At 35.5% G+C, this 27,755-nt stretch overlaps 1 protein-coding gene across 3 annotated transcripts in view; it reads right to left on the reverse strand.

Moving 5' to 3' along the window:
- Positions 1-1,077: 1,077 nt before the first annotated feature.
- Positions 1,078-27,755, reverse strand: part of LOC146002815 (uncharacterized) — a 59,079-nt gene continuing 32,401 nt past the window's right edge. For 2 of the 3 annotated variants that reach the window (XM_083140776.1, XM_083140775.1), the window contains one exon: positions 1,078-2,639. In XM_083140776.1, coding sequence (XP_082996902.1) covers positions 1,571-2,639 — 1,069 coding nt within the window. In that variant the 3' untranslated portion in view covers positions 1,078-1,570. Of the gene's footprint in view, positions 2,640-18,127; positions 18,185-27,755 lie in introns of those variants that run through there. The other variant, XM_083140777.1, reaches the window with a different exon arrangement.

Consider the following 27,755-nt stretch of genomic DNA (forward strand, 5'->3'; position numbering starts at 1 on the left):
TGGTAAAAAGGTAAACTAAATCTAACCCCCCCCACTTTCGGCACTGGAACGACTGTAGTACTGCTAATCTGCCGCCAGTTGAAGACCCCGAAACTAGGATAACAGATGATCAAACAAAAGAACTACTGGAACACATGCCAAGGAAAATCTCCAAACAGAAGTAGAAGCAAAGTTCCAGAGATATGCAGGAAGTTTTAAGAATCCGAATAATAGGGATTCACAACTGCCAAAGTGGAAATGTAACGAAGAAAGACAATGGGCATTGTCCGAGAGGCATGTTGGAAGTAAAGTACCAGATTTTCATCTATTGTTCTCTCCAACTGCTGTGGATTATGGAAGTACACTTGGCGAACCTCTGGATTTCTTCAAATTGATGTTATCAGCACATTTTGTTGATATGATTGTAGAACAAACTAAACATAACACAATTCAGAAAAATCTACAAAAAATATAACCTTCATTAGAATACTTCTTGTTTCTCGGTATTGAAGGTTACCAAATCACAGTATGTATTGGAGTGATGCATTAGATATACACAATGAAATAATATCTGGTGCCATAAAAAGGGATACATTTGATCACATAATTTGTGCTACCTACATTTTGCTGATAACATGAAAATGACAATGATCGCTACTAAAGTCAGACCTACTCATGATGCAGTTTGGAGTACCAACAGAGATTACCAGGCCACTATTTTTGAGAAAAAAGATACAGCATGCACTCCAATATGATAATGCTGGACATTGGATTGTGAAGAGCAATAAACCTAATTCTAGATGTAAGTTATGTTCTGGATGTACTACACAAAACTGTGATAAATGTGTATCTGCATCCATTCTGAATACTTCAAGACTTGGCACACATTGTAGAGCAGATTTTAACTGATGATCAAGAGGGAGATTGATAATTCTGCTTCCTCTTTTTTGATTGATTGATTGAGTTGGTATTTTAAGTCCACTTTATGCACAGTAAAGCTAATCGGGACTAAACCTACAGTTTAAAGTGGGATCTGAACCACTATGTGCCTCCACCAGACATCAAACCCTGGACCCCTTGGTTACAAGGCAACGACACTACCACTGAGCACTCTATTTCCTGTTGATGTATGTGCTGAAACATGTAACTTTTTAAAAAACTTATTTAGAACATATATTTCAAACTATTGTTATGTTTTTGTGTTTGTATATATTTCCTGTAAATAGGTTATGCTATAGATAACAATGTATTAAAATTGTTACGTAGCTCAATAAAAACAAAATAATCAGAAAGAAAGTTAAAAAGTAGTTGAAATGGATATCTGGAATGCCTGGTGACAGGAAAATCTGCCAGACTGCAATGAAGGCAAATAGAATGTTTTAACAATTATTTTTTTTACCCTATTTGTGCCTTAACTATGACATTTCAAAAACAGAATTTGAAAAAATACTTGAAATTCTATTTCAGCATTAATGGATTAAAAACTGATTTGTATATGAAAGACTTTCTATATATGTCAGAGTAAAGTGGTATTTCACTACATATCATACATCATGTAGTCCTTAAGCTGGGATTTACCTGTTAAAAGAAATTATCCATATGTCATACTGGAATGACACCGCATATGCAAGATAAGGTATGGTTTCAGCTTGAAAGTCTTTCCACATATGTCACAGTGGAATTGTTTTTCATCTGTATGACACAGCATGTGGGTATTTAGTGTTGATCGCTGTGTGAAATACTTCTTACATCGGTCACACTGGAATTGTTTTTCACCCATATGACACAGTATGTGGGTCGTCAACCCTGGTCTCTGTCTGAAAAACTTCTTGCATATGTCACACTGAAATGGTTTTTCACCTGTATGACACCGCATGTGGGTCGTCAACCCTGGTCTTTGTCTGAAATACTTTTTACACATGTCACATTGGAATGGTTTTTCACCTGTATGACAACGCACATGTATCTTAAGATGTAAATTCATTTTGAAAGACTTTTTACATGTGTCACACTGGAATGGTTTTTCACCAGTATGACAACGCATATGATCCCTAAGGTGTGATTTCACTCTGAAAGACTTCTTACACATGTCACACTGGAATGGTCTTTCACCAGTATGGCACAGCATGTGGTCATTTAGGCTTGGTCTATGATTGAAAAACTTTTTACATATGTCACATTGGTATGGTTTTTCAATCATATGGACAATTGAATGTGTAGCCAGTGAACCCTTTCTTCTATATTTCTTACCACAAATGTTGCAGTCATATTTCTCCTCTGCACAAGGGGAATGTTGCAAAAAAGAGTGCTTCTTAAATGATCTCTTACAAATGTCACAGCTGTAATTCTCCACACCAGTGGGTCTCCACATGGAGACATTATATTTACCCTTTCTTTCACAGAAAGAGGAAAAGTGTGGTTTTGTATTCAAGTGTGTTGGTAAATGATCTTTCGAAGAACATTTACTTGGGAACTTTTTGCAAATTTCACATGAAAAGAATTTCTCATCTGTCTTAATGCATTTGTGCCTCTTCCAAGTACTTTCAGTATATATTGTCTTATTACAAATTCTGTAGGTGTTCAATTCATCACTGGTACCACCACGAAAGTGATTAATTGTGGACGTAGATTTCTCCATGTACACTGCTTTCACTAAGCCCCTAGAAAAAGAAAGAAAAAGTAAGGAATTGTTTTTTTCAAACATAAGATGGATAGAACATTTTTTATCATCATTGTGTATACACACAACGAAAATAGTCCTAGTATTCAGGCAAAGAACTAACTAGTTTACAGAGCTGTAAAAGAGGTTCATCTGTACTGGTGAGTTAAATGTTGTTATTCAGAAATAGCATAATGCTATATTTAAAATTTTCAGCAACAACAAAGATTAGTTCAATATGTACACAATATTTGAATATTTCTGGTGCTGAATCGAGTTTAGGGGTCAATCACTCGTAGTACATGCTGGACTAAATTTGGACACTAAAGAGGCTCTGGTGCTATTATAATTGTCTGTGGGTCTTGTGCTTTGATGCATACACAGGGTGATTCAGTAAAAACATAAGCATGGACAGAGGAAAGAGGAAGTAGGTGATGCATTACTGAACAGTTGGTGATAAGGAATGTAGGGTTGGAGAACCCAGCAGAGTGATATATTGGTTCAAAGATGAGTGCTAGCAATAGTGTCATCTATGGAAATGACAAATAAGTGACACTACCCAGAAGATGGTCAATGACTAGTGAAATTTATCAAAATTTACTTACATGATTGAGTTACAAGCTTTCAAGCAAAATGCTTTGAAAGGACTGCAAACATATGTGGCTGCTCAGATGGGCAGGTGGAACATGTGCCCTAAATTAGGATGTCCAGTACAGTCTCAGACACATCTGGCTTGTAAAAACTCATTGAAAGCTAATGGTATAGTTACAACTCAGAATTGTCCATGACTGTACAAAGCTGGCATAGATATTAATGAAAACTTACTGGTGGCTTGGCACCAGTGCCTTGGTGGACCTTGGTGAAAGTCATTCAAACACAAATAGATTCATCCTGGGTGTAACTTCTACTTGTGGAGCTCATCCAACGTACTACGGGCTTAGTATTTGTACTGGGGTCCTCAGCAATATCATCCCACCCCTGTATGGTTCACATACTCTACAAAACTCTGGATTTGAAAGATTTTTCGCACATTAACTTTCAGCTTGATCCGTTCAAGAGAACTACAATTTATCAATTTAGACATTCCAAATAATGTAAAATAAAAATGTCATGGATGATTAGGAGTAGTGCAGGGAGGAATTCTCATTGGTCAAGATACAAGGCTAAGCACTGAATTATTGAGGGCTGTAATATTAAATTAATTGAAATTTGCAAAATAATAGAGTAATCATATTTGATGTCAAATTTTTGTTAATATCATAAGACATGAAAAAACATGTTCCCCACCTTGTGGTTGCATGACCTTGTAGTTGGTGGTGGGTTTTGCATGCTTTAATGACTTGCTAGCCTATGCCAGCACTAGCATGGCTGGTAGGGTCTCCATTATACTGGACAGGCTAGTGAGGAGGAGCCAGACTAAGAAGCAACATACTGGTCAATAACTTCAATGGTGGAAGAAGACAGATGGTCATCTCAACGACAAAGGAGGCGGACAAACACAGTAAAGAATAATACCTCTTTAAAAAACATAGTTCAGCTGGCTCCAGCTGATAGTACCATGTAAGGGCCCCTTACCAGGGTTACGGTGAAGTTCTCAATGTCAGATGTGGCGGAGAACGAGTCCTTCGGTACGGTGCAGATAGCGGAAGACACAACCCACTCTCTTGGGTACAGTGAAGAGAGATCTTCAGAGGCTAAGAGAGATAACCCCAACAGAAAATCCAGCCTTGGCTCCAGAGGCTGTGAGGTTCTCCCACCGGACATACCCGCACATGGTCGTCAACAGATTCAGAGAAATACAACATGCCTCGTAAGTGCCAGATGGAACCTAAGACTAAGATTGCGCAAGGACAAGGAACTTGGAATATAAGATCAATAAATGGGAAGGAGATGGAAGTAATAGGGGTGATGGGGAAATATAATATCAAAATACTAGGATTGAGTGAAGTGAAAAAGAAAAGAAACTGAGAAAGGAAAATGGATAAGAACTATGTACTTATACGATGCACATTTTTAGAAGCGATATCGGGCGGAGCTACAGAAAGCATGTCCTTGGCGACCAGCCAATGGCAGGAGTGCAACGTTGTACAGTTAGGAGACTGCAGCGTGCAAGTTAAACGCCATGTTCTGTATTTTTTCTTGCGCACAAAAAGTTTGCATAAAACTCGCCACTTTAAGGTTAACCATAAGATGAGGAACAACATTTTGAACATGACCGTCCAAGTCCCATGAATTTCCGTCGCCTACAGCCGGAGTTATCGCTTCTCGAAGAAACATGGGAAACAACACGTCTCTCCACACACACACACAATGACACCTTTCGTTTTCCATCCGTGTTCAGTTTGTTTGTTTTTTCGTTCTCACCGTGTTGACCCCGCTGAGTTGTTGTGTCTTGGTAAAGCTATGGGTGTCAAATTCGGCTGAATATACACAATAACCGTTCATTGTTGTTGGTGTTCACGATCATTGTGAGTCAGTTAAGTCAGTTTGAGTTCAGCATTTTCGTAACAAGGGCGGTGTAAGATAATTATACTCCTACACCACGAAGAACAATTGTGAGAGGATTGAATACAGCCCTTATTGATTGATTGATTCAATTGATTTTACTTCGCTTTTCTGCCACTTTTGGTTAATCGCGAAGATGTGGATGGGTGGTGTTATGATGAAATTGATGAAGGGAAACTTACAAACACCTATGTCCGGGCCGGGATTCGAACCCGAGAACCCTGGCATCGTAGCGCGTAGTGTAATACAGCCTTTATGTTCGATAGTTGTGCAATAGTTTGTGTTCCGTGAGTGTTATTAAATAATGTCACGCCGGCCCCTATGGTGCAGTGGTTAGCATATCACGATACGACACCAGGGGTTCCGGGTTCGAATCCCGGCCTGGACATGTATGTTTATGAATGTCCATTCATCAATTTCATTATATCATCACTCATTCCCATCTTCGCAATTAGCTAAAAGTGACAGAAAGGCAAAGTAAAACAAATCAAATCAAATTAATAAAGTTGCTCTCGAAACGTAGTACCAGTAGTACAGGCACCGAGGGTAATATATTACATTCACAAGACAGAAATCTTACTTTTAAAGTATATTCTTACTTCAATGAATTGGCGTTGGAAGAAGTTCGTGCTGAAACAGTGTTTTCTCAGAGTCGAGAACTTATGGCAATAATGTGTGGTGTATTTGTTTTTACTGTGTTGCGTAATATAAAACAGGGTAAAGTATCTACCACAGAAATCGGTGATCCCCTATTCAAATCTCCTGGGAAACATGCCAGAAAACAGAAACGAGTGATGATGATGATGACCTTGCAGATCCTCTATAATAAATTCCTTCAAACTTCTTTCAGGTACGAGTTTATCTTATATGCCGCAGTGATATGATATAATCCTGTGTAGAATTCTTCACTATATATTTCATTGTACTCAAATATCATGTGCATTCATTATATATAAAAAAGTTGAATATTGGACACAACGAATTCTCTGTGTTCCCCTTCCGCTAACACTTGGTTTGACAACAGAGCAAGAGTGCTGGCAGCGTATTGGCTGAACTCATGTTCCTTCTAAAAGCATATGCCGTATAGTTACTCTTGAGATCCCAATAGGAAATAGAGCAAAGGAAGAAGTAAGTAAGTAAGTAAGTAAGTAAGTAAGTAAGTACGTCAGTCAGTCAGTCAGTCAGTCAGTCAGTCAGTCAGTCAGTCAGTCAGTCAGTCAGTCAGTCAGTCAGTCAGTCAGTCAGTCAGTCAGTCAGTCAGTCAGTCAGTCAGTCAGTCAGTCAGTCAGTCAGTCAGTCAGTCAGTCAGTCAGTCAGTCAGTCAGTCAGTCAGTCAGTCAGTCAGTCAGTCAGTCAGTCAGTCAGTCAGTCAGTCAGTCAGTCAGTCAGTCAGTCAGTCAGTCAGTCAGTCAGTCAGTCAGTCAGTCAGTCAGTCAGTCAGTCAGTCAGTCAGTCAGTCAGTCAGTCAGTCAGTCAGTCAGTCAGTCAGTCAGTCAGTCAGTCAGTCAGTCAGTCAGTCAGTCAGTCAGTCAGTCAGTCAGTCAGTCAGTCAGTCAGTCAGTCAGTCAGTCAGTCAGTCAGTCAGTCAGTCAGTCAGTCAGTCAGTCAGTCAGTCAGTCAGTCAGTCAGTCAGTCAGTCAGTCAGTCAGTCAGTCAGTCAGTCAGTCAGTCAGTCAGTCAGTCAGTCAGTCAGTCAGTCAGTCAGTCAGTCAGTCAGTCAGTCAGTCAGTCAGTCAGTCAGTCAGTCAGTCAGTCAGTCAGTCAGTCAGTCAGTCAGTCAGTCAGTCAGTCAGTCAGTCAGTCAGTCAGTCAGTCAGTCAGTCAGTCAGTCAGTCAGTCAGTCAGTCAGTCAGTCAGTCAGTCAGTCAGTCAGTCAGTCAGTCAGTCAGTCAGTCAGTCAGTCAGTCAGTCAGTCAGTCAGTCAGTCAGTCAGTCAGTCAGTCAGTCAGTCAGTCAGTCAGTCAGTCAGTCAGTCAGTCAGTCAGTCAGTCAGTCAGTCAGTCAGTCAGTCAGTCAGTCAGTCAGTCAGTCAGTCAGTCAGTCAGTCAGTCAGTCAGTCAGTCAGTCAGTCAGTCAGTCAGTCAGTCAGTCTCTCTCTCTGTCTGTCTGTCTGTCTGTCTGTCTGTCTGTCTGTCTGTCTGTCTGTCTGTCTCTCTCTCTCTCTCTCTCTCTCTCTCCAAAGTAGTGGTAGCTGGAGAAATACATCAGAAAGTGACCTGCTGGGAAGCAATCAGCTCAAGAATTATGACCATACACATTGCACTAGAGAAGCCAATAACAATAACACAGGTATATCCCCCAACAGAGGATGCAAATGTAGCAGACATGGAGTTTTCTAGGATCAACTTTAGATAACAGTAGAAAAGATTGAGCAAAAAGAAATAGATGTCATCATGGGAGATTTAAATGGAAGAGTGGGTAATGATCGAAGAAATGGGCAGGGAGTGCTTGGGTCATATGGAGGAGAAGAGATCAAAAATAGAAATGGACAAAGGGTGCTAAACTTCTGTGTGGTAAATAAGATGAAGATAGGGAACTCATACTTTAAACACAAGAAAATCAAACTAATTACCTTTGAAGGCAATGGAAGAGAAGCAAAAAGCATAAATGACTATATTATATTCCAAGATAGCATGAGAAGATACAGGGGTGGACAAAAATATGGAAACATACAACAAAAAAAAAGTTTCCGTGACTAATATGGTGTAGGAGAACATTTGGCATGCAGCCTTCTCGGAATGGACAAATAGAGATCCTGTATGGTTTTCAAGGGAATGTTGTACCATTCTTCCTGCAAAACATTGGCAAGTTCCGTTAACGATGATGGAGGTGGATATCGCACATGCAGATTTATCTCCAACACAGATCACAAAGGCTCAATAATATTGAGATCTGGTGATTGTGGTGGGCATAGTAGATGTGACACTTCATCGTCGTGCTCAGAAAATCAGTCCTGGATGATGTGAGCTGAGTGAATAGGAGCTTTGTAGCCTTGGTAAATAGCATCACCATTGGGGAACAAAGTTTGCACCATGGGATGGACCTGGTCGCTCAAAATCGTCACATAGTCCTTGGCAGAATACTCCACAGAATACCACGATATGGCTCACCATGCCATGATCGAACCCCCGCCATATTTCACTCTTGGCAGCAAACAATCGGAATCATAAGCTTGGGCCGGCATTCTCCAGACATAAACTCGGCCACAAGTCGGAAAAAGTGTGAAGCAGGACTCATCTGACCAAATGACATTCTTCCACTGCCCCATAGTCCAGGTTATGACTTTGGCATCACTGTCTCCTCTTAGTGGCATTTGGATAACTGGCGAGAGGCTTAGGAATTGATGCTCGTCCAGAAACACCCTGCTTGTGGAGCTCCCTTTGTACTGTTTTGACTGACAGGGTTTGTGAGCATGACATTCAGTCCAGCAGTTACTTTTGCACCTGTAGTCGTCTTATTTTTCATCACAATCCTATGCAATGTTCTGGCGTCTCTATCACTCAACACACATTTCCGTCCACGCTGGTGTTTATTGGATGCAGTTTTTCCAGTCGTCCTGTATGCGGTCATAATCTTGGATACAGTGCCTCGCGAAACACCAAACATTTTGGCTACTTTGGTTACGGAAGCACCCACCATACGGGCTTCAACAATTTGTCTACTGCCAACTGCACAGAACACTGTCTTCACATTAAATGAAGCTTGCAATGTAGTGTGAAGGTTGGACAGGTAGTGGTATTAGGCGAATATGGCAGCGCCACCTACAAGCATTGAAATAATGAACATGTGAATACAGATGTGCATTTCACGAGGTGTTTCCATATTTTTGTCCACCCCCTGTATATTTGGGATGTAAAAGTTATATGGCGGGCAGTTAACAACAGACTACTGACTATTAGTCACAGATACAAACTTCAAAGCTGGAAAAAGAAAAACAACAAAAGCATATACCAGAATTAAAAGCAAGAAATACAAATAGTATTAGGGTTAAAAATAAACACGCTTTGAATGGAAGAGTTAGATGATGATATAGATCAAAATTGGTCACATCTGAAACAAATTATACTAAAATCAGCAGAAGTGTGTGGAACAGATAACATCACAAACTTTTAAGATGAATAGAGGAGTAAAACAAGGGGACAGTTTGAGCCCATTACTCTTTATGACAGTAACGGGTGAAGTAATGTTTGTCATTTTTGAGTAAGTCATTATAAAATTATTACATGATATATACTTAGGGGATGGAAGTGATTGGTTCATTTAATTGCAAGAATTCACGCTAGGTGGCTGGTGACTACTGTTTGGTGCGATCTCCACCCTAAATACAAGAATGTCATCGCTAGCTCTCTCTTTAATTATTTTCCAAATTTCAGTTATATAATTTCCTCGATTACTAAATTTTAATCGACTTATTTGATTGTCTAACTCCATATTTACGTTTGTTAATAAGTGTGTTGTAAATCAGTACATTCCTCGTGTTAAATAAAGCCTTATTAGCATATTTTTAATGCTTTTCGTTAACGCTCTGGTTCAAGGCTAAGGGAGATTTTGTTTCGCGTGCAGCGTGAGTTCAAGATTTCATATGAGAAAGCACACATGTTAGGAATGTTAAAATTTGCTTAATCTTTAATGAATAACTACGGATGTGGGGAGATCATTCTATAGACACCAAACATAGATCTATGTTACTTATATCTATATAAGATCCTTGTCACACTCTGCATGTATAAATTTGTAATGTTTATTGCATGTGCAACTTCTTACAAAGTTAATGGAACCTGCAGTCTTTGAAAGAGGTGAATTGTTGAACGCGTGATGCAGGAATGTGAATTTGTGCGGAAAAGCGGGTGAAGCTCGCAACATGGACGAGAAAGGAGATGGTTTCAGCAGCTGATCGGTGCAAGAGAAAGGTTTTTTTGGATAATATTTCGGAGAGTAGGAATGCATGGCTACTCTGTATAAGGAATACAGTTAGCAGTGAAAGGATTCTGCTGTTATTTTCTTTGGAGATGCTTCGTCGTAGAGTGGAAAGTGGTGAATTTTATCCTTGTCTGAATTGACCTTGAATTTAGCCCCACCTCAAGATCGTAAGTGATCTTGAGCCTTTCTTCTTTAGTGCTCCAGAGAGACCTTTTGTATCAAAATTCAACGGTACTTCTGATTACGATACCCCGTTCATAGCTAGCTTTGCATGTGCAGTGTGGATTGACAAAAAGCTGTGTCTGATCTACTGACATCGTGCACATAACAAAGAATAGCACAATGCTATATTGAGAAAAGGTTGCAACTGTACGGAAACCTTGCAAAATTCAACTTTAAATTGCTATATCGATTGACTGAAATAATAAAAAGATCGTACGATCACAACGTATAAGTGAGTAATAAGTTATAGGGTTATTAGTAGGTGTCACGTGACCAAAATAAATAAGAAAGTAAAACACTTATCATAAGGCGTGCACGAATGGCATTTAAAACTCGTTTACTCAGGGCATGTCAAAATCATGTAAAAAAATCAATTGAATAGTTTCTCAGGGAAATATTTTGTATGTGAAATCCCTCTAATTTTCTGTTTGAGCATATGAGAGCCACGAAATGTTGTTGGTGAAAGGATGTAAACAAATAAACTGCTGTAATCAGTTTCTTGGTACTTCTGTTATTGAAAATCTCTTAAAAAGGTCGTACCAGAAATAGAAGATCATTCACCTATAAATTTTGAAACTTTTTGAGCAGTTCTTGCTTATGACAAGAGATAAATATTGGCAGTGAAAATTCTGTTCGTTAATTGATATTTGATAATTGTTGTTTGAGAACAGAACTGATATAACATGATGTTATTTGTACGATTGAATTATTACCTTTTCTGTTGTTTTGAATAAATTTTACATCTTATAAACTATCAACATGATACGATTTCACCTGAAACCAAGGTCTCTAATATATTTAGTGTCAAATATAAATGTATTAATGTGAAGTTTCTTTCCAGCAAGGGGAAAAACTCATGTTCAAGTCAGTTGTTGTTATTAACTGATTGTATATCGGCAGATACATGCACTTCGTCCTGTTTAAACTTCTTGAAGGATGAAACTGAAATGGGAAAAGTCCTAGAGGTTTGGAGACAGTATTATACAGAAAAGTTTAGGAAAGAAGAGAGGAGAATCCAACCAAGATAATGGAGTGTGTGTAGGGAAAGATGGGATGGAAGGAAATAAAAAGAAACAGAAGTAAAATATTTGATTAAAAGAATGAGAAATGGAAAAGCAAAAGAATAGGATGAAATATACTTAAGAATTATAAAATGTGGAGGCAATGTGCTAAAAGTGGAATTAAACATATTGTTTAGTAGTATAGTATGCTTCGTCGTGGCCATTTATTTTGTATTTATTCATTTTACCCTGATTTCAGCTAATTTTCCAAGGGGAAAAGATCCAAAAAATGCTAATTTTACCATTTTTATAGTATAAAAAATAATTATGTTTTTTTTATCAAAGCTCAATTCATAGGGGCAAAATTTATTTTTTGAGCCTATATCAGTATATTTTAAGCATATACTGCATTTACAATTATTATATATTTTTAAAAGAAATAGATATATTGATAGTGATTTTGAGTTATTTTACAGTGCAGTACAGTGTTGTGTAGTGCAGTGCACATAATTATTTCTCAAATGTGTATATTCTGATTAATTTTTACATTTGAAATGTTTAGATACTAATTTAAGTTATTAGCAGTGCAGTACAGTGCAGTGTAAATAATTATTTCTCAAACGTATGTATTCTGATTAATTTTGCATCTGAAATGTACATGTGTGTATTTTTAGAAGAAAAAGCTATATATAAAAATATATATGTACCTCGGATGTAAAGCATTCAAAATTGTGTGTAGTAATGAAGTTAATGTTATATATATATATATATATATATATTGAATAATAAGCAAATTGCAAAAGCTAATTAGTGTTAGTGCATCAAAAATGGTTTCTTCTTTAAAAATATCAAATGTAAGTGTCAGTATATATCAAAATTACCTTGAAGAGGGTTTTAAACATTGAAAGATTAAGAAAAATATTGTAAAATCTTGTTAGTAATATAATATTTTCAATCACACAAACAAACTACAATTAAAAAGAGAAAATTTTACAAGTGAAAAACTTTAATTTTCAGCTTTATGCTGACAAAAAGCTCTAATGCAAACTCAATTGCCTCTAAAGGAAACTTAGATACTTTAACTTGCTCTGAAGGAACAAGTTGTTAAAGCTCTGAACTGTGTAATATGTATTTTCTAGTTATAGCAAGCGTATCTGCTCACTAGTGCCTACTAAAATGAAAAACCCGAGTACTCATACGCGATCACTTTTATACTTTACGAATGCAATAAAAAAATGGATTTTCCCGTTTAAAAAGTTTACCCATTGGTTAGCGATGACATCATGAAGAAACATTGAAAACATACGTCTTTTGTATTGCACAAAGTTGTGCAAGCTTCTAACGTCAATACATTCCTTTACTGAGAAGGTCAACCAATTTTGTGGCACCCGCCAGTAACTCACATATTCCTAATCCATGCTCGTCACAGGAAATAGAGCATTGTCCGTGTGACGTGCAAAGATATCAAAAGATGACCTCGAGCATGGGGCAATGTGTAGACATGAAAAGGATTATTATAGCTCTTTCTCATTCATAGCATGAGAAACTAGTATATGAATGGATTCCCCTCTCCCCCTCCTCTCTTCCCCTTTTGATTCTTACTTTCTGAATGTTTGCAAATTATTAAAATGCCTTTATCTCGAGAAGCAAGCAACATAGAAAGGTGCAGTTTTTTGCATTTGTTTTGTTTTGACGTTCTCTTTAATTTGAAATCAAACTCGATAATAAAATAACCCAAAAGAAATAATGCCTATCAATGTTTTCGGTTTCAAGAAACACATTCCAATACAAAGAATCCCTGTAAACATGGATAATTTTAGGGATTTTCATCCTAAACTAAGAGATCTGGTTATCATCCATCTAAATAGTATCTGGTATCAAGTGGATGAGGATACGGGTAAACAATTACATGTATTTAACAATAACCAAACATCTTATAAAATTCCTGTTACAGGGAAAGTTCAAATAAGTACCTCCCCACCCAATTCAGCAGTTGTACACATAGGTCGAAATTTGTACAGGATTAAACACAATGCAACAGATCCCAACACAACATACGAGGTAGAAGCAGGCAATTTCCTCTATGCTGAAATAATTGGGAGTATGATAAGTTAATTCTTCTCTTTATCGAAATAAGAATAATTTATCCTCTCATGAATATATAAAAATACCAAAACAAAAATAAAAACAAATTAAAAATAAAAATAAATAAACAAAACAATGGATATATTTGGAAATAGAAGACAACAAGAGATACCAGATAATTCCAGTGACATTGCCAGATTAGACGAGATTCTTAAGAAACTTAAATCCGATTTATTAATTTTAGAAAATTCACTACACTTAAATATACAAGCTGAGATTACAAATCTCCAAAATTGAATTAATTAATCCCATAGTCAAAATTGATGGCGAACTTAAATACCTACTCCAAAAATATACCAATTTAGCCTCAATAGAAAATGTTCAAAACTTAGAAGAGACTATAGCCAAGTTGAAAAATGAACTTCATAAATTTCGACAACTCCAAACAACCACTTCAGAACAATTCAAACAAGAATTAAACAATCAAGCAGATACTATTCGTACCAAACTGCTTTCTGTTATTCAAAATATCAAAACACAAGAGCAGTATGAACAGTTTAATGCCAGTATTCTCGAATTACGAGAGCAATTTCTATCTTTCGAAATTCCTACACTAGAAAATATTAAAACTGAACAGCAAACAGATCAGTTACACAGAGCCATAACAGAAGTTCAAGCCAAACTGCAAACGTTGGAAGATTTTATCAATAATTTAACTTCATCTTCCAAATTAAATGCCATCGCATGCAGTGTTGGCAGTATCAAATTACAGTTGGAGACTTATGAAAATTTTGGGAAGATACAGGGTACCATAGCTCATATTGAAGACACTTTGACAACCATGAGAAATGAATTGACAAATGTACAAGAAACTCTGGAATTCAAGTTGCCAAGCATAATTAAACATAATCCAAGAACAAATTACCAAGCTGGAAAACCTCAATACCGAATCCGAACTATCCCATTTTCATCATCTGATTGATGACATACAGAACAATTTAGAAATATTACAGCAATCTACGCCTACACAAGATGACATACAACAACTTAAAGATGCTTTGAGCAATGTTGCAGATGCTACTGAGTTGGATGTTGTCAGACAAGCTTTGACCACACTTCAAAATACTATAGCTAATTTACCACTTCCCAGGAGTTAAGATATGTAAAAAGAGCAGTAAATCGAATACTGAAGTCAAAGGACATCAAGAACATTCAAGCGGAAATTGCTGTAATTCAAGACACCATCACTACTTTGCCTACCAACCAGATAGTCAACTAACTTCATGCATTGTTTGAAGAAATCAGAAGTCAGGTACATGATCTTGCAAGCCAGAGTACCAAATTGAAACTTGTAGAAAGTTAGCAGGAGATTATTTCTACATTAAGCTACAAATTAGTACCCTCGAAACAAGTCAAGAATCTGCTTTATCAAGTATTGCCTCACAACTTCATGAACTCAAAGAACAATTTAAACAATTGTATGTCGATGTGAAAATCAATCAGAGCTACGATGAAGTGGTACGCACTATAAACGAATATCAAGAATCAGTATTAATCAGATTAGATGATCTTGAATTACGTCAATTTTTCACTGTTGAGATAGTTAGACTTGAGAGTGTAGCAAATGTGCGAGGGCACTGGACTTATGTTAATGCAGGTAATGTTTACAAATTGTATCCCTACACTCAGTCTCATCAATTTTTTCTTGATGGTAATATTAGATTTTTAAAATTTGGCTAAGTAAAGAAGGGAAAACATATAGTAGTGCCAAATTTCACCATACAGAGATAAGATGGAGTGTACAGAGCACTTCAGATACCTATTGCATTTGGGATGAATCTGTAAACAAATATAAAATACATGAGGATGAACAATTATCTGGTTTTCGTGTGTATGCTGGTGACAAATTATTATTTGAAGTGAAACAATTATACCCCGAAAATAATCCATTTTATGTGATATTTTCTTATAGTACCCGATGTCAAGACAAGATATAGTTAATGAATTACACAGACTAGCTCGTCGTAACTACAAACGATTGAGTGTGGAAACCAAAGTTGTAGACGATTTGTTCCAAGCTGATCTGATAGAAAGGAGCACAGGAACTTTAAAAAATTTACATAAGATAAATCATGATTACAAATATATGCTTACAGTTATTGATACATTCAGTAAATATGGGTGGGCTGTTCCTCTAAAATCCAAGACAGGTACTTGTGTTACCGAGGCTTTAAAGTCCATATTTAGTGAGGGTAGGATACCAAAATATTTACAGACAGACAGAAGAAAAGAATTTTAATTCCACATTTACCAAGTTGATACAGCAATAGAATATTAAACATTATTCTACATACAGTGATTTGAAAGCAAGTATAGTGGAACGATTCAACAGAACATTAAAAAATCGCATGTGGAGGCAATTTACTCTACAGGGTAACTATAAATGGGTACAAATTTTACCCGAGCTAGTTCATAATTATAATAATTCAGTACACAGAACTATTCACATGAAACCTGCTGAGGTAACCAAGTCTGATGAGTCTAGGTTGATCTCTACTGTTTATTGTCAAAAATATAAATACAGTACCAAGAAACCAAAATACAAAATAGAACAGATAAGAGTCAGTAAATTTAAACATTTATTTGAGAAGGCATTCGCCAAAATTGGAGTACAGAGTTATTCACTGTAGTTCAAGTTTTACCAGGGAATAGAAATACATATATCATACAAGATAATTATAATAAAATATTGAAGGGGAGATTTTATGAAGAGGAACTCAGTAAAACAAAATATCGAGATAGGTACTTAATTGAGAAAATACTTCGTAAGAAAAATAATAAATTGTATGTTAAATGGCTGGGACTGCCAGAAAGAAGTTGGATACAAGCAAACCAGGTGATTCTTTGACACCAACACGGAATGTAGTACAGCGTTTACCAGATTTAGTGGAAACTAGTAAAAAAAAATGGGGAGTTGTTACCTGATAATATAAGGTGCCTCATTGTAGGTCCCCTCTCTGGGGGCTGTCTAAAAACCTCTCTGCTGGTAGATAATTTCCTGCTCGCCCCTAATTGGCTAGATTGGAAAATAGACACCTGTATGTATTCTCTAAAAGTTTAGAACAACCAAAATACCAGCAACTCATGAAGCTGTACGAGGGACTTAACATAGCTACATTTGCATCAAAAATAAAACCCCTCAATGATTGTTTAAAAAATTCTGTTGTAGTTTTTGATGATGTCAATCTAGAAAATCAAAACGAAATCCTAAATTTCTTTACACAGGGTTGTCACAAAGAAATAGACTACTTCTATTTAGCTCAAACTTATTCCAAAATTCCCAAACAATTACTACGAGATAATACAAACCTAATTAGTTTGTTTCGTCAAGATCACACTAATTTGAAACTTGTATGTGATGATTACGTGGGGGGGGTGACTTAAATTGCAACCAATTTTCAAAATTCTGTTCATCTTGTTGGAACAGCGATGATTTTGGATTTGTTACGATCGACATGACTCGAAAACCTAACAATGGAAAATTTAGAAATAAAATCAACGACTTTTTGAATGTAGAAACGATACAAAATAACCTCTAATCAAAAAATAAATATGTCAAAACATAAAATAAATATGTCAAAACATAAAATGGAAGTTAATTTAAAATTACGTGATTACCTGACCAAACGATTCAAAGGTTGGAAATCTGAGAATCGTGGCTTCTATGAACAGTGTCACAGAACAAAATAAAAATCTCATAAATGAATTGGTACCTCTTACTGCTAAAAACTATGCAGATTTTGCTCCTACACCATTATCCAGTATTCACACACCTCTGACCCTCCAACAACCACCTAAAGCAGCCATAGAAGAACCTGAAAAAATTGAGTTGGGTCCCTTGGCACATACGTGAGTACTGGTAAATTTGAAAAAGATGAAGTGTTTGGATTGCATCCGACCATAGAGACAAATGAGGGTGTGGTTTGGAAAATTGGGAAATCTAGAGGAACATTCGAAGGGGATAACATAAAAATCAATTTGGGTGGGAAAAATAGCTGGTCCAGATATCCTGGCACTCCTGGATTATGGGAGCTCATCACTAAGAAACAACCAAAGAATTTTACAGAAGATTATCAGAGTGACTCAGATATTTTGATACTATGTGATGCCTTATATCAAAATAACGATGCCACTCAAAATCGTGTTAAATCGATCAGTGGGGACAAATACAAGAATCTTATTAAACCTATCTGGAACCAACTCAAAACTGGTAGTGGTATCAAACAATACAATACTTTACCTAAAGAATTTGTGTGGGTAGATGATGTGAGAAAACTCATAGATTGCTGGTTATAGGAGGGGAGGAAAATGCTGGAAACAACAACTTTTACAACGAGAAAATGGGTATTGTAGACATGATTAGCAATAAACTAGCTCATTTTATTGTAAATGATCCCAAAGGTATAGGATAATTAATTAAAATTATCAATACTCTACCCCCTAAATTCTGGAATGTATCAGACGGTCGAGGTTTGGTAAATGATATTATTAATAAGCTCCCATTTGAGTTACACGTACCTGGTTACCAATACTGTGGTCTTGGGACAAAACTTGAGAAACAATTAAAAAGAGGGGACAGGGGAATCAATCCTCTCGATGCAGCTTGTAAAGAACATGACATTGCATACAACACATACAAAGATCTGGATGCTCGTCATGTGTCTGATCAAAAATTGGAAGAGACTGCATATGGAAGTAACCAGCAAAGATGCTTCATTAGGTGAACGAATAACAGCATTGGGTACAACCATTGCTACGAATACAAAACAAAAATTAGGATGGAGTCTTTATATATATATATACCCAGAAAAAATAATAATAATAATAATAAAAAACAACATGAAACCTAAAGGAATTGTGTACCAAATTCCATATCATGATCTTAAAAATTTAAAAATTAATTCAATTTTAACTAAAAAACAACAGGAAAAGAAGAGACAATGTATAGCCAAAGGAAATGGAATGAAATTATTACTTAGTACACCACAATTAAAACGTTTGCAAAATGCATGAAAAAATTACATATTGGAGGATTCATGTTCAGCATTCCAGCTATCTGCCTTTGGGGGCAGTGGGGAGCTTAGCGGGGAGTAGTGCAGCTATTGCCAAAACTATAATTGATTCAAAAAAGAATAAGGCAGAACTAGAAGAGCAGAAGCATCATAATCTTGGCATGGAGAAAAAAATTAGGCAGTGGTGTGAAGTCCAGAGCACTCAGAAAATTAAAAAAAAGAAGAAGCACTCACGAACCAAGACATTGAATCTTTAGTTAAAATATTTAAAATTCGACATTTCAGGGGAGTTTTCATGTCTGATTCTCGCCCTAAAGATAGTCCCCCTTTCTCACGAGAATGTGGAGTGGTGAAAATATCGGTACTCACTGGATATGCTATTATGAACAAAATAACAATGCCTTTATTTTCGATTCTTTCGGAGGGGTACTGCCTACAGAATTAATTCATTATTTAAAACATGTTAAGGTTTATTACAACGACGAACGGATTCAAGATTTCGATCAAATTATATGTGGTCATGTTTGCATTACGATGCTTAGAATATTAAATAAAATACATACCATCAAATTACAAGATTTTTAAAAAGCAGTGTGGAGTATTAAATATGGGAATTTTTCATCTCTCCAGCGAGACTTCGATCTTGAAACTACATCTCCACGATGATATTATCAATCCAAAATCCATAGCTCTGAGAGACTTCTACAGCTTATATCTGATTCCAAATGTAACTACCTACAACAATTCTATATTTGTAGGTAATGAAAAAATTATTATTCCTCCTGGACAATATAATTTATCTACTTTACAATCAGAAATTCCTAACACTGTATTGCTATCTCAAAACTCTGTAACACACAGAGTGGAGATTGTATCTACCAAAGAAACAGTAGACCTATCTACCATGGGCGAACTTCTAGGTTTCACCAACAAAAGCAAATTAGAAGCAGGTATTAGGCACACAGGTACATTTATACCAAAATTCTTAGCTATAGAAACATTGAATATTCACTGCAACATTGCTAAAGGAATGATTATTAAAGCTGAAGAAAATTCAGTTGGTAGCCACAAGGAGACAGGTATCATTGCTACATTTAAGTCAAATTCAGAATTTATGGAACCTATCATATATTCCCCAATCCCATCCGTCTATTTCCCTGTCTCTCTCGATAAAGTTAATTACATAGAGATAACAATTACAAATGAGAAAAATGAGATCATCAATTTTGCCAGTGCTAATACCACTGCGATAATAGAAATTAATATTTAAATATAAATACCAATGGAAAATATCGAGAGGTTGCAGTCATTCCCTCCAAACAGGAGGATATTTGCTAACCTCAATGAACCGAATAAGGATATTCAATTTGACATAACAATAGGGGATGGTTTTATTCATCCACATAGATGGGATCTGTATATAAAATTTGACATCATCAAGAAAAGTAATAGTGCAGAATATCCCCCATCTGGGGCTAATGTAAAACTTATAGATAATTTTGTTCCATTATTATTCTCACAAGTTGAAATCAGAAAGCATGGTACAGTCAATTGACAGAATTGATTTTCCTGGGATTACATCCACTACAGTGGGGGCATTGAAACTATCCAAATCAGAGTGTATATTACAAAGTTGGTGGGTTTGAAGCTGGAACAAAAATTCAAGCAAAAAGTCACACAGTACTGTTTCCCATTAGATTGCTATTTGGTGGCTTTTCTCTGATTATAAAGTAATTATGTGGAAAGGTGGTTTGAGTATCATATTTCGCAGATCACCCAATGATCATAATTCAATAATGAGATACAAAACTTTGAATTAAGATGGAACAGCCAACAATGCTAGTTTACCTGAAGCTGCAAAATGTGTGATTCAGTCTATGGAGTTACACATGCCTATAGTTGAATATGAATCGAATTATGCTCTCAAATACAAAGCTAACATTTTGAAAAATCCTCAAATTACGATACAATTTTATACATATCACTGCAGAGGCCAGTGGAGGGTAAATTCTTTGAATTCGATATTACTAATCAGTTTCAATCTCTACAATACGATATGCCAGAGTTCATAGCTGTATTGTTTCAGACAGGGAGAGATGACAATCAGGAAAAAGATAGCAGCCAGTTTGATAATTGTAAAATTAAAAACATATATCTGAAGAATGGTCGAAATGAGGTATTCCCACGTGAAAATTACAATTTAAACATTGCAGATCAAGATTATTTGAAGTTATATGAAGCCTATTGTGCTTTTAAGAGGGTAACTTAAGGAAATATTGATATGTATTATAATCCAGATGAGTTTATAATTCACAGACCAATGTTTTTAATAAATGCATCAAAAAGAAAATTGGTAGTTATTAATGATCGAAGAAATATTAAGTTAGTATGAGAGTTTCATGAAACTTTACCTGAAAATACCATATGCAATGCAATTTTAATTGTAGAGAAATCATACATATATGATGTAAAGAATGAAAGAGTGATAGAACAATTTTAATTTTTATACTATTTAATACTAATATATATAATGAAATAGAATACAATATATTTTTATTTTAGAGCAAAAATTTAGCCTTAGGCTACTCTACACCCCCCTAACTCAAATAGATATTACAATATATAAGAAAAATATTTTTAAAAAATAATATTAATATTTGTATCAATTTTTTAATTCATAAACATTTATCACATTTTAATAGATAATAGAATAATTTTTAATACTATTTTAATGTTAAATATTTAATACTAATGTAATATTTTAATACATTTATTACATTGTTTACTTGTATTATAATGTCCATATTCTCTAGTATGGACATTGCAATCTAATATTTGCAATTTATTATTATTGCTATCAAGAGCTACTTTATTTTTTGTAATATAAACATAGGTAATTTGCTAGTAAATAAACATTCTTTAAAATCTTACATTGTAAGTTCTCTTCTTCAAGCTCAACTTACATTTATCACAATGTTTGCTTGTGCTATAGTGTCCATATTCCCTAGTATGGACATTGCAATCTAATATTTGCAATTTATTATCATCCCCATTGAGGGCTATTTTATTTCTTTTTATTGTATGTACACCATCTAATTTGCTAGTCAGATGATATGAAGACATGTTTCTAGTTTTCTTTTCAAATAAACATTCTTTAAAATCTTCCATTGTAAGTTCTCTTGTACATGGTCGACTTACACCCTTGGCTCTTTTAATTTCTTCTTTGCCATACAAATTAGGCAAATACACAAAACTATCAGTATCCATATAGGCTACTTCAATTTTATCTTTGTACCTGGGTTTCATAACATCATAATGAAATCTATACATTTCTAATTTAGCTAATTCTAGGACGGTAACATCTGCAGCTATTGGCATATTGATGTTTACATTAGTATTTCTTCTATCAATAAGAGTTAGATTGCTATCATCAATTTCTGTAAAACTCTTAAATCTAGGATCAGCAACAAGTTTTTTTAATTATTTTTGGATCAGATGCCAAATTACATATTACATGATTTTTTTATTGTCTTGCATTAATTTTCAAATTTGAATTATTCTTTAATTTAAAATAATTTTGCTCAAGTCTAGAATTTGCTTGTATTCTATTCTTTGTATTTTTATCCATATAAGATTTTAACCATTTTTCTTGTTTAAATTTTAACCCCTTATGGGCTTCGGTAAGTTTCATACCTTGCTCCAAATAATATTGCAACAATCGATAGTGAACATGATATTTTTTTTTTATTTTCAAAAGACTTTCCTCTGTACCTGGGACTTTCTGAGAAACTGGTGCCATAGCTAATCCACGATGTTTGTCATGGAGATCTGATGGATATTCCATATCAACATTCAAGTAACAACCCTCTGGATGATCTTCAGGCCAATTTAGGAAATCCATGTCTTCAAGTTCTTCTTCACTCATCCATTTGTAATCACCGATTGGCAATGATTGAGTCATGACATAACCATATAAATTGTTCATATCAACATAAAATATATATTTAGATGGTTTGCTAGGATCATAGTTAGGTAAATATTTATTGTTTGCTTTTGCATATCTTAAATGACACTGGACTATACCACCACATTTAGCAGATTCAACAAACATGTGCAGGTCAATATCATTAATAAGACCAAATTCAGCTTTTGTATTTAAAAGCATTGCTGCCAGGATAAACCAGGTGTTGTGTACATGAATACAGGATCTACTTCATAAAATTTAATACTACATTCTCAAAAATTTTCGAACACATCTGCCAACTGTAGAGTATCTAGAATCAAGTAGTTGTCATGGTAATCCCCCATTGTTTTTCAACCTAGTGTTTTCCAGACTCTATGTGCATGTTGATAATCTTCCTCACTATATTCTTTATCTTCAAGTTCATTATAAAATTTATCTATCGATGGTAAATGTGTCTCATTAAATTTTTCGAAATTATCCATGTAATCATATGGGAAGACAACTTTTCTTTTCAGCAATTCTATCCTATCCTCACCAAAATGTTCTTTTGTGTGAACAAATTCATTATCGGTTAATTGACTCACCAGAGTAGCCGAACTGCTGGGAAGAAACTGATATGAATCCAGGAATCTAAGAACAATCTCTATTGCAATATATTTATCTTTACTGTGTGCTATAATATTGATATTGTCTGTATCATACCCCAAATTTTTGATAAATAAATGTCCATCAAAGTTTTGCAACTAGTGAATGAATACTGGAATGAAGTTAGGTTTTTGTATTTGCAAGTTACATGAATTACAAATTGTATGAATATATTCTCCATTAAAATGGTTGTGGTGTCTAACTTTTGGATAATCAGAATTAAAATATCTATTACAGTATCTGCAACTTAAAGTATTATCATGTTCCTGTTGTTGTTCTGGTGGAAGAGGCTTCATCAGTATTTCATTATATAAGATTAAACCATATTTTTCACCCCACTCTCGAAGTTTTTGAGTAAATTTTTGGTCTGCATCTTCACCTCAATAAAAATATAGTTCTGAATTATTTTTTTCATAAGTGTTTACTACGATAAAAGTATCGTTGTTTTTCTCTATGAGAATTTATATACATAGATGATAAATTAAAATATATTTTGAGAGAAGTCATTTCAAGTTTATTTTGAATTGCTTTTATAATTTGGAATATCTGAGTCTTCATCATTTATGTCTGATGTGGTATATTTTTTTGTACACAAAATTTTTTGTTTGTAGTATAATTTAATTCTTTTGTTATTCATTTTTTTGTTATTCTTTTATATAATTTGTGTATATATATAATTATATATTTTTTAAAAAAATGTTGGGTTTTATATATTAAAAATTTTAAAAATAAAATTTCTTAGGTTTTATACATTTAATTTTTATTTTTAAAAATCTTAGGTTTTATATATTCAATTTTTTTTCAAAAATATGTTAGAACAATTTATACTTAATAAATATTAATTATAAATTTATATGTTATTAGTATTCTACATACCAAGATATGTATATATTTTTATATATAGCTTTCTGTTCTAAAAAATACACACATGTACATTTCAGATGTAAACTTAATCAGAATACACACATTTGAGAAATAATTATATGCACTGCACTACACAGCACTGTACTGCACTGTAAAATAACTCAAAATCACTATTAATATATCTATTTCTTATAAAAAATATAATAATTGTAAATATATGCTTAAAATATACTGATATAGGCTCAAAAAGTAAATTTTGCCCCTATGAATTGAGCTTTGATAAAAAACAATTATTTTTTATACTATAAAAATGGTAAAATTAGCATTTTTTTTTCTTTCCCCCTTTAGAAAATTAGCTGAAAACGGGGTAAAATGAATAAATACAAAATAAATGGCCACTGACAAAGCATACTATACTACTTTGTTTCAAAAAATGTGGACAGAGGGGAAAATACCAAAGGATTAAGAGAAGAACATTATAATACCCATTTATATTAAAGGAAATACTCCAAATTGTGGAAACTATAGAGCTGTATGCCTCTCTTCGGTAGTAATGAAAATATACTCAAGTATATTGGAAAGAAGATTGCATGTTTGCCTAGAACCAGACTTTGTAAAGGAACAAGCAGCATTCAAGCCAGAGAGACAGAGACAAGACCACATACACTCAATTCGGAAGAATTGATCTTATGTGGTGATGTCCTGTCAATAAGTATGTAAGTAGGTGTGTAATTAACCAAATAGTTTGTTTGAACTTGTTCATTTGAATTGACATTAACCAGTATTTATCTTGACTTTCAGGGTATCATACAACGGTCAGCTGTTCAGCGTTGGGGAGCGTTCATTAAGTGAATACTCAATTGAAAGTCAAATTATTGGTCATTGTTAGATAGTGGACTTTGATATATAACTCAACGATCAGAGGCTAGTATCGAGTTAATTCAAATAAATCTGGGTGAATAAATTGGGAAAATGTCAAGACGTACACAAGGGTTGGTCAAAAAGTAAGCAAACGTAGATAACACAATACTTCAATTGTAATCATATATGTGGGTGGTGTTTTTATAGAACATGATAGTAAAGATTTTATTTCTGTTATCAAACCAGTGAGCCGTCAATCCTGCTTCTAGCGCTGTAAGTCAGACACACATCTAGCACTGTAAGCGAGACACACAAAGACAGTGAAAGTTTTAGTGGAAATTGAAGGATGGTAGGGGGAAAGGGGTTTGGCGTTAGAGTTGGTTGTCTTTGTGAAGCAGGTGGTTAGCAGGGTGAACCCACCATCAGCTTAACGTCTCAAAATGAAGCATGTGGAGAATGAGGCCAGTGTATTGTCACGAGCTGCCATTAAATGCTAAATCAGAAAACAACAGTCAAGTCACCGGTGACGAGAGGTCGCCGGGAGAGTCAGAAGTTAGTGGCTGAGAGTCAGAAGCTAGTACCCTAAGCGGTGCGACTCGTGGAGTGTGTCCGTGCAACGGTTGGGCAGTGCCCAAAGTACACACCCTCAACGGAACCACACGGCGCAGATGCGACCAAGCCGACGGACCAGATCAGGTACAGTGAAGACACTTACTAGTTATTTAAGTATCAGTGTATAGTAGTTCCAATCCGGCTCAGCACCCACTTACCTGTTCAGCCTCTGCATAATAAATAAGTGAAAGAAAGACAAAGGAGCATTAATTATTCCCCCTTCTCACATTTAAATCACTCTCGTAACCAAGCTGTTAGGCTGGCGAACGACCTAACATAACAGTATTGTCAAATTTTGGTGTATGCAGACGATATAGCACTCGTTGCAAATACAGAGGGTAAGTTACAAAGAGCGGTAGTAGAATGGGAAGAAACATTAAAGGAAGAAGGAATGGTGGTTAATGAAAGCAAGAGTAAAGTAATGAAGATGTGCAGAACAGAAGATCAAGTAGGGAACGTAATCATAAACTCCTATGGAAATCAGTTCAAGTAGGTTCCAAGTTATGAATACCTTGGAATAATACTTATCAAAATGGGAAAATAGTCAGAAATTTCAAATCGTGTCTGAAAAGCAAATAATGCAAGGAAAAAAACCTTGGGACGAGAAGTCCCCGCGCAACTTTCCCTTCTTCCCTCCACCTCGGGCCATAAGGAAGCATGGTCAACTCTCCCCCTCCCCTACTCGCGGGTCTGCGCAGGTTGTTTTGCTCGTGGTTCAACTATATCAATTGAACCAGACAATTTTTGGAAAACGAGAAATAGGAATGAGTCAAACTACAAATATATAAATCAGTGATAGAACCAATACTACTGCATGGAAGTGAGCTGGCCAACGAAAGGAAAGGAACTTTGTAAGATAACAACCATAGAAATGAAGTGCTACCAAAAATTGTAGGAAAAACAAGAAGGGAGAGAGTGAGAAATGAAAGGATAAAGGAAGAGCTGGAACAAATATCAAATGGAAACCATTTCATCAAAAGACAGATGAAATGATTTGGCCACGTAATCAGGATGGAAGTGGAAAGAAAACCCAACCAGTTATTGGAAGCAAGACCAGAAGCAAGAAGGCCAAGGTGCAGACCGAAGAAGACATATGAGGATATGGTGGAAAAATTAGGAACGAAAAGAGGGAAGAAGAGAGAAGAATGGAAACAGTGGGTTGAGGCATCCTGATGCTGTAATGGCATAAGGGGTAGAGAAAGAAGAAGAAAAACATGATCACAATGTACCATTATGCATACAAAACAATGCTCTAGAACACTGTTTTCTTCTTCTTTTATGATTGTATGTGTTTGTGAAAATAAGCCTCGCGTCAGGTTAGTTTGCAGCAGGTTTTTGCATACGTAGATCCAAACGTGCATGCAGAATATAGTTCCGTTGAGACGGGTTCCATTCCGACACAACTGCACACTTTGAAGAAAACAGTTATTTATTTTATAATATACCGACAAAATGATACATTCATTAGCAGGTATGGACTTGATAGGTTGCAATCACCGTGTAGACGAACTTGGATCCGCAGATTTGACAACTGGGCAAACGGTTGCGCTGAAGAAACACTGAAGCTCAAGAGTGAGTTGAGTGAGACTGAATACGTTGCAAAGCACGTGGAATCAGTGGTACCAGTGTTACACATCCCACTATTTTAACCCTATTTTTATAGTGATTCATTGCTAATTGTTCTATACAGCAGCAAGAATGTCTGAATTGAGGTCCCCTGTTCAGTGCCCAGCTTTGCCAGAAGGAAAAAGCTCTTCAAAGTCAAACAAGTTCTTTTTTAAATACATACATTTTCCTCCTTAGGGCAACAAGACCAAAATAAAACAGGGCTTGAGGTGATTTGCCGACAATGTGTGCACGGACTGTGTCTCAGGTGTTGAATGATTTGCAGTTGAGTTTAGGAGTAGGAAACTATTGTTTGTTGTTTGACGACAAAAGAATCTCAGCGGTATTAAAATATATCGCCATGAACAGAAACATGTTAAATACTTTGACGAGGCATGCGTCAACTTATGATTGATTCAAGCGTGGGACTGTGCAAAACCATCGCCAAGACTGAAGCAACCGAGAGGGGAGGGGGAGGTTTATTGTTTCACCCACTGGCGGCAATGAAGGCTTTGTTGGAGATGCATATTTACTGTTCCATGCAAAGAAAGGGTGATTATCACCAACATATAGAGAGACCAACATTTGGCTCCTGGTTTAGTGCAGTGATTCATAAATTGAAACCAAACAGTGTAATAGTAACAGACTATTCACTACATTGTACATATCACCAATAACAAATCATGCTTTTTTGGTAGTATAAACTTGAAAGGCATGTATCTTATAGTAACGTATGTATTGCGAATGAAGCAACCAAATTT

The sequence above is a fragment of the Lepisma saccharinum genome, chromosome 19 (genome assembly GCF_977018435.1).
Source record: "Lepisma saccharinum chromosome 19, izLepSacc3.1, whole genome shotgun sequence".
NCBI lineage: Eukaryota > Metazoa > Arthropoda > Insecta > Zygentoma > Lepismatidae > Lepisma > Lepisma saccharinum.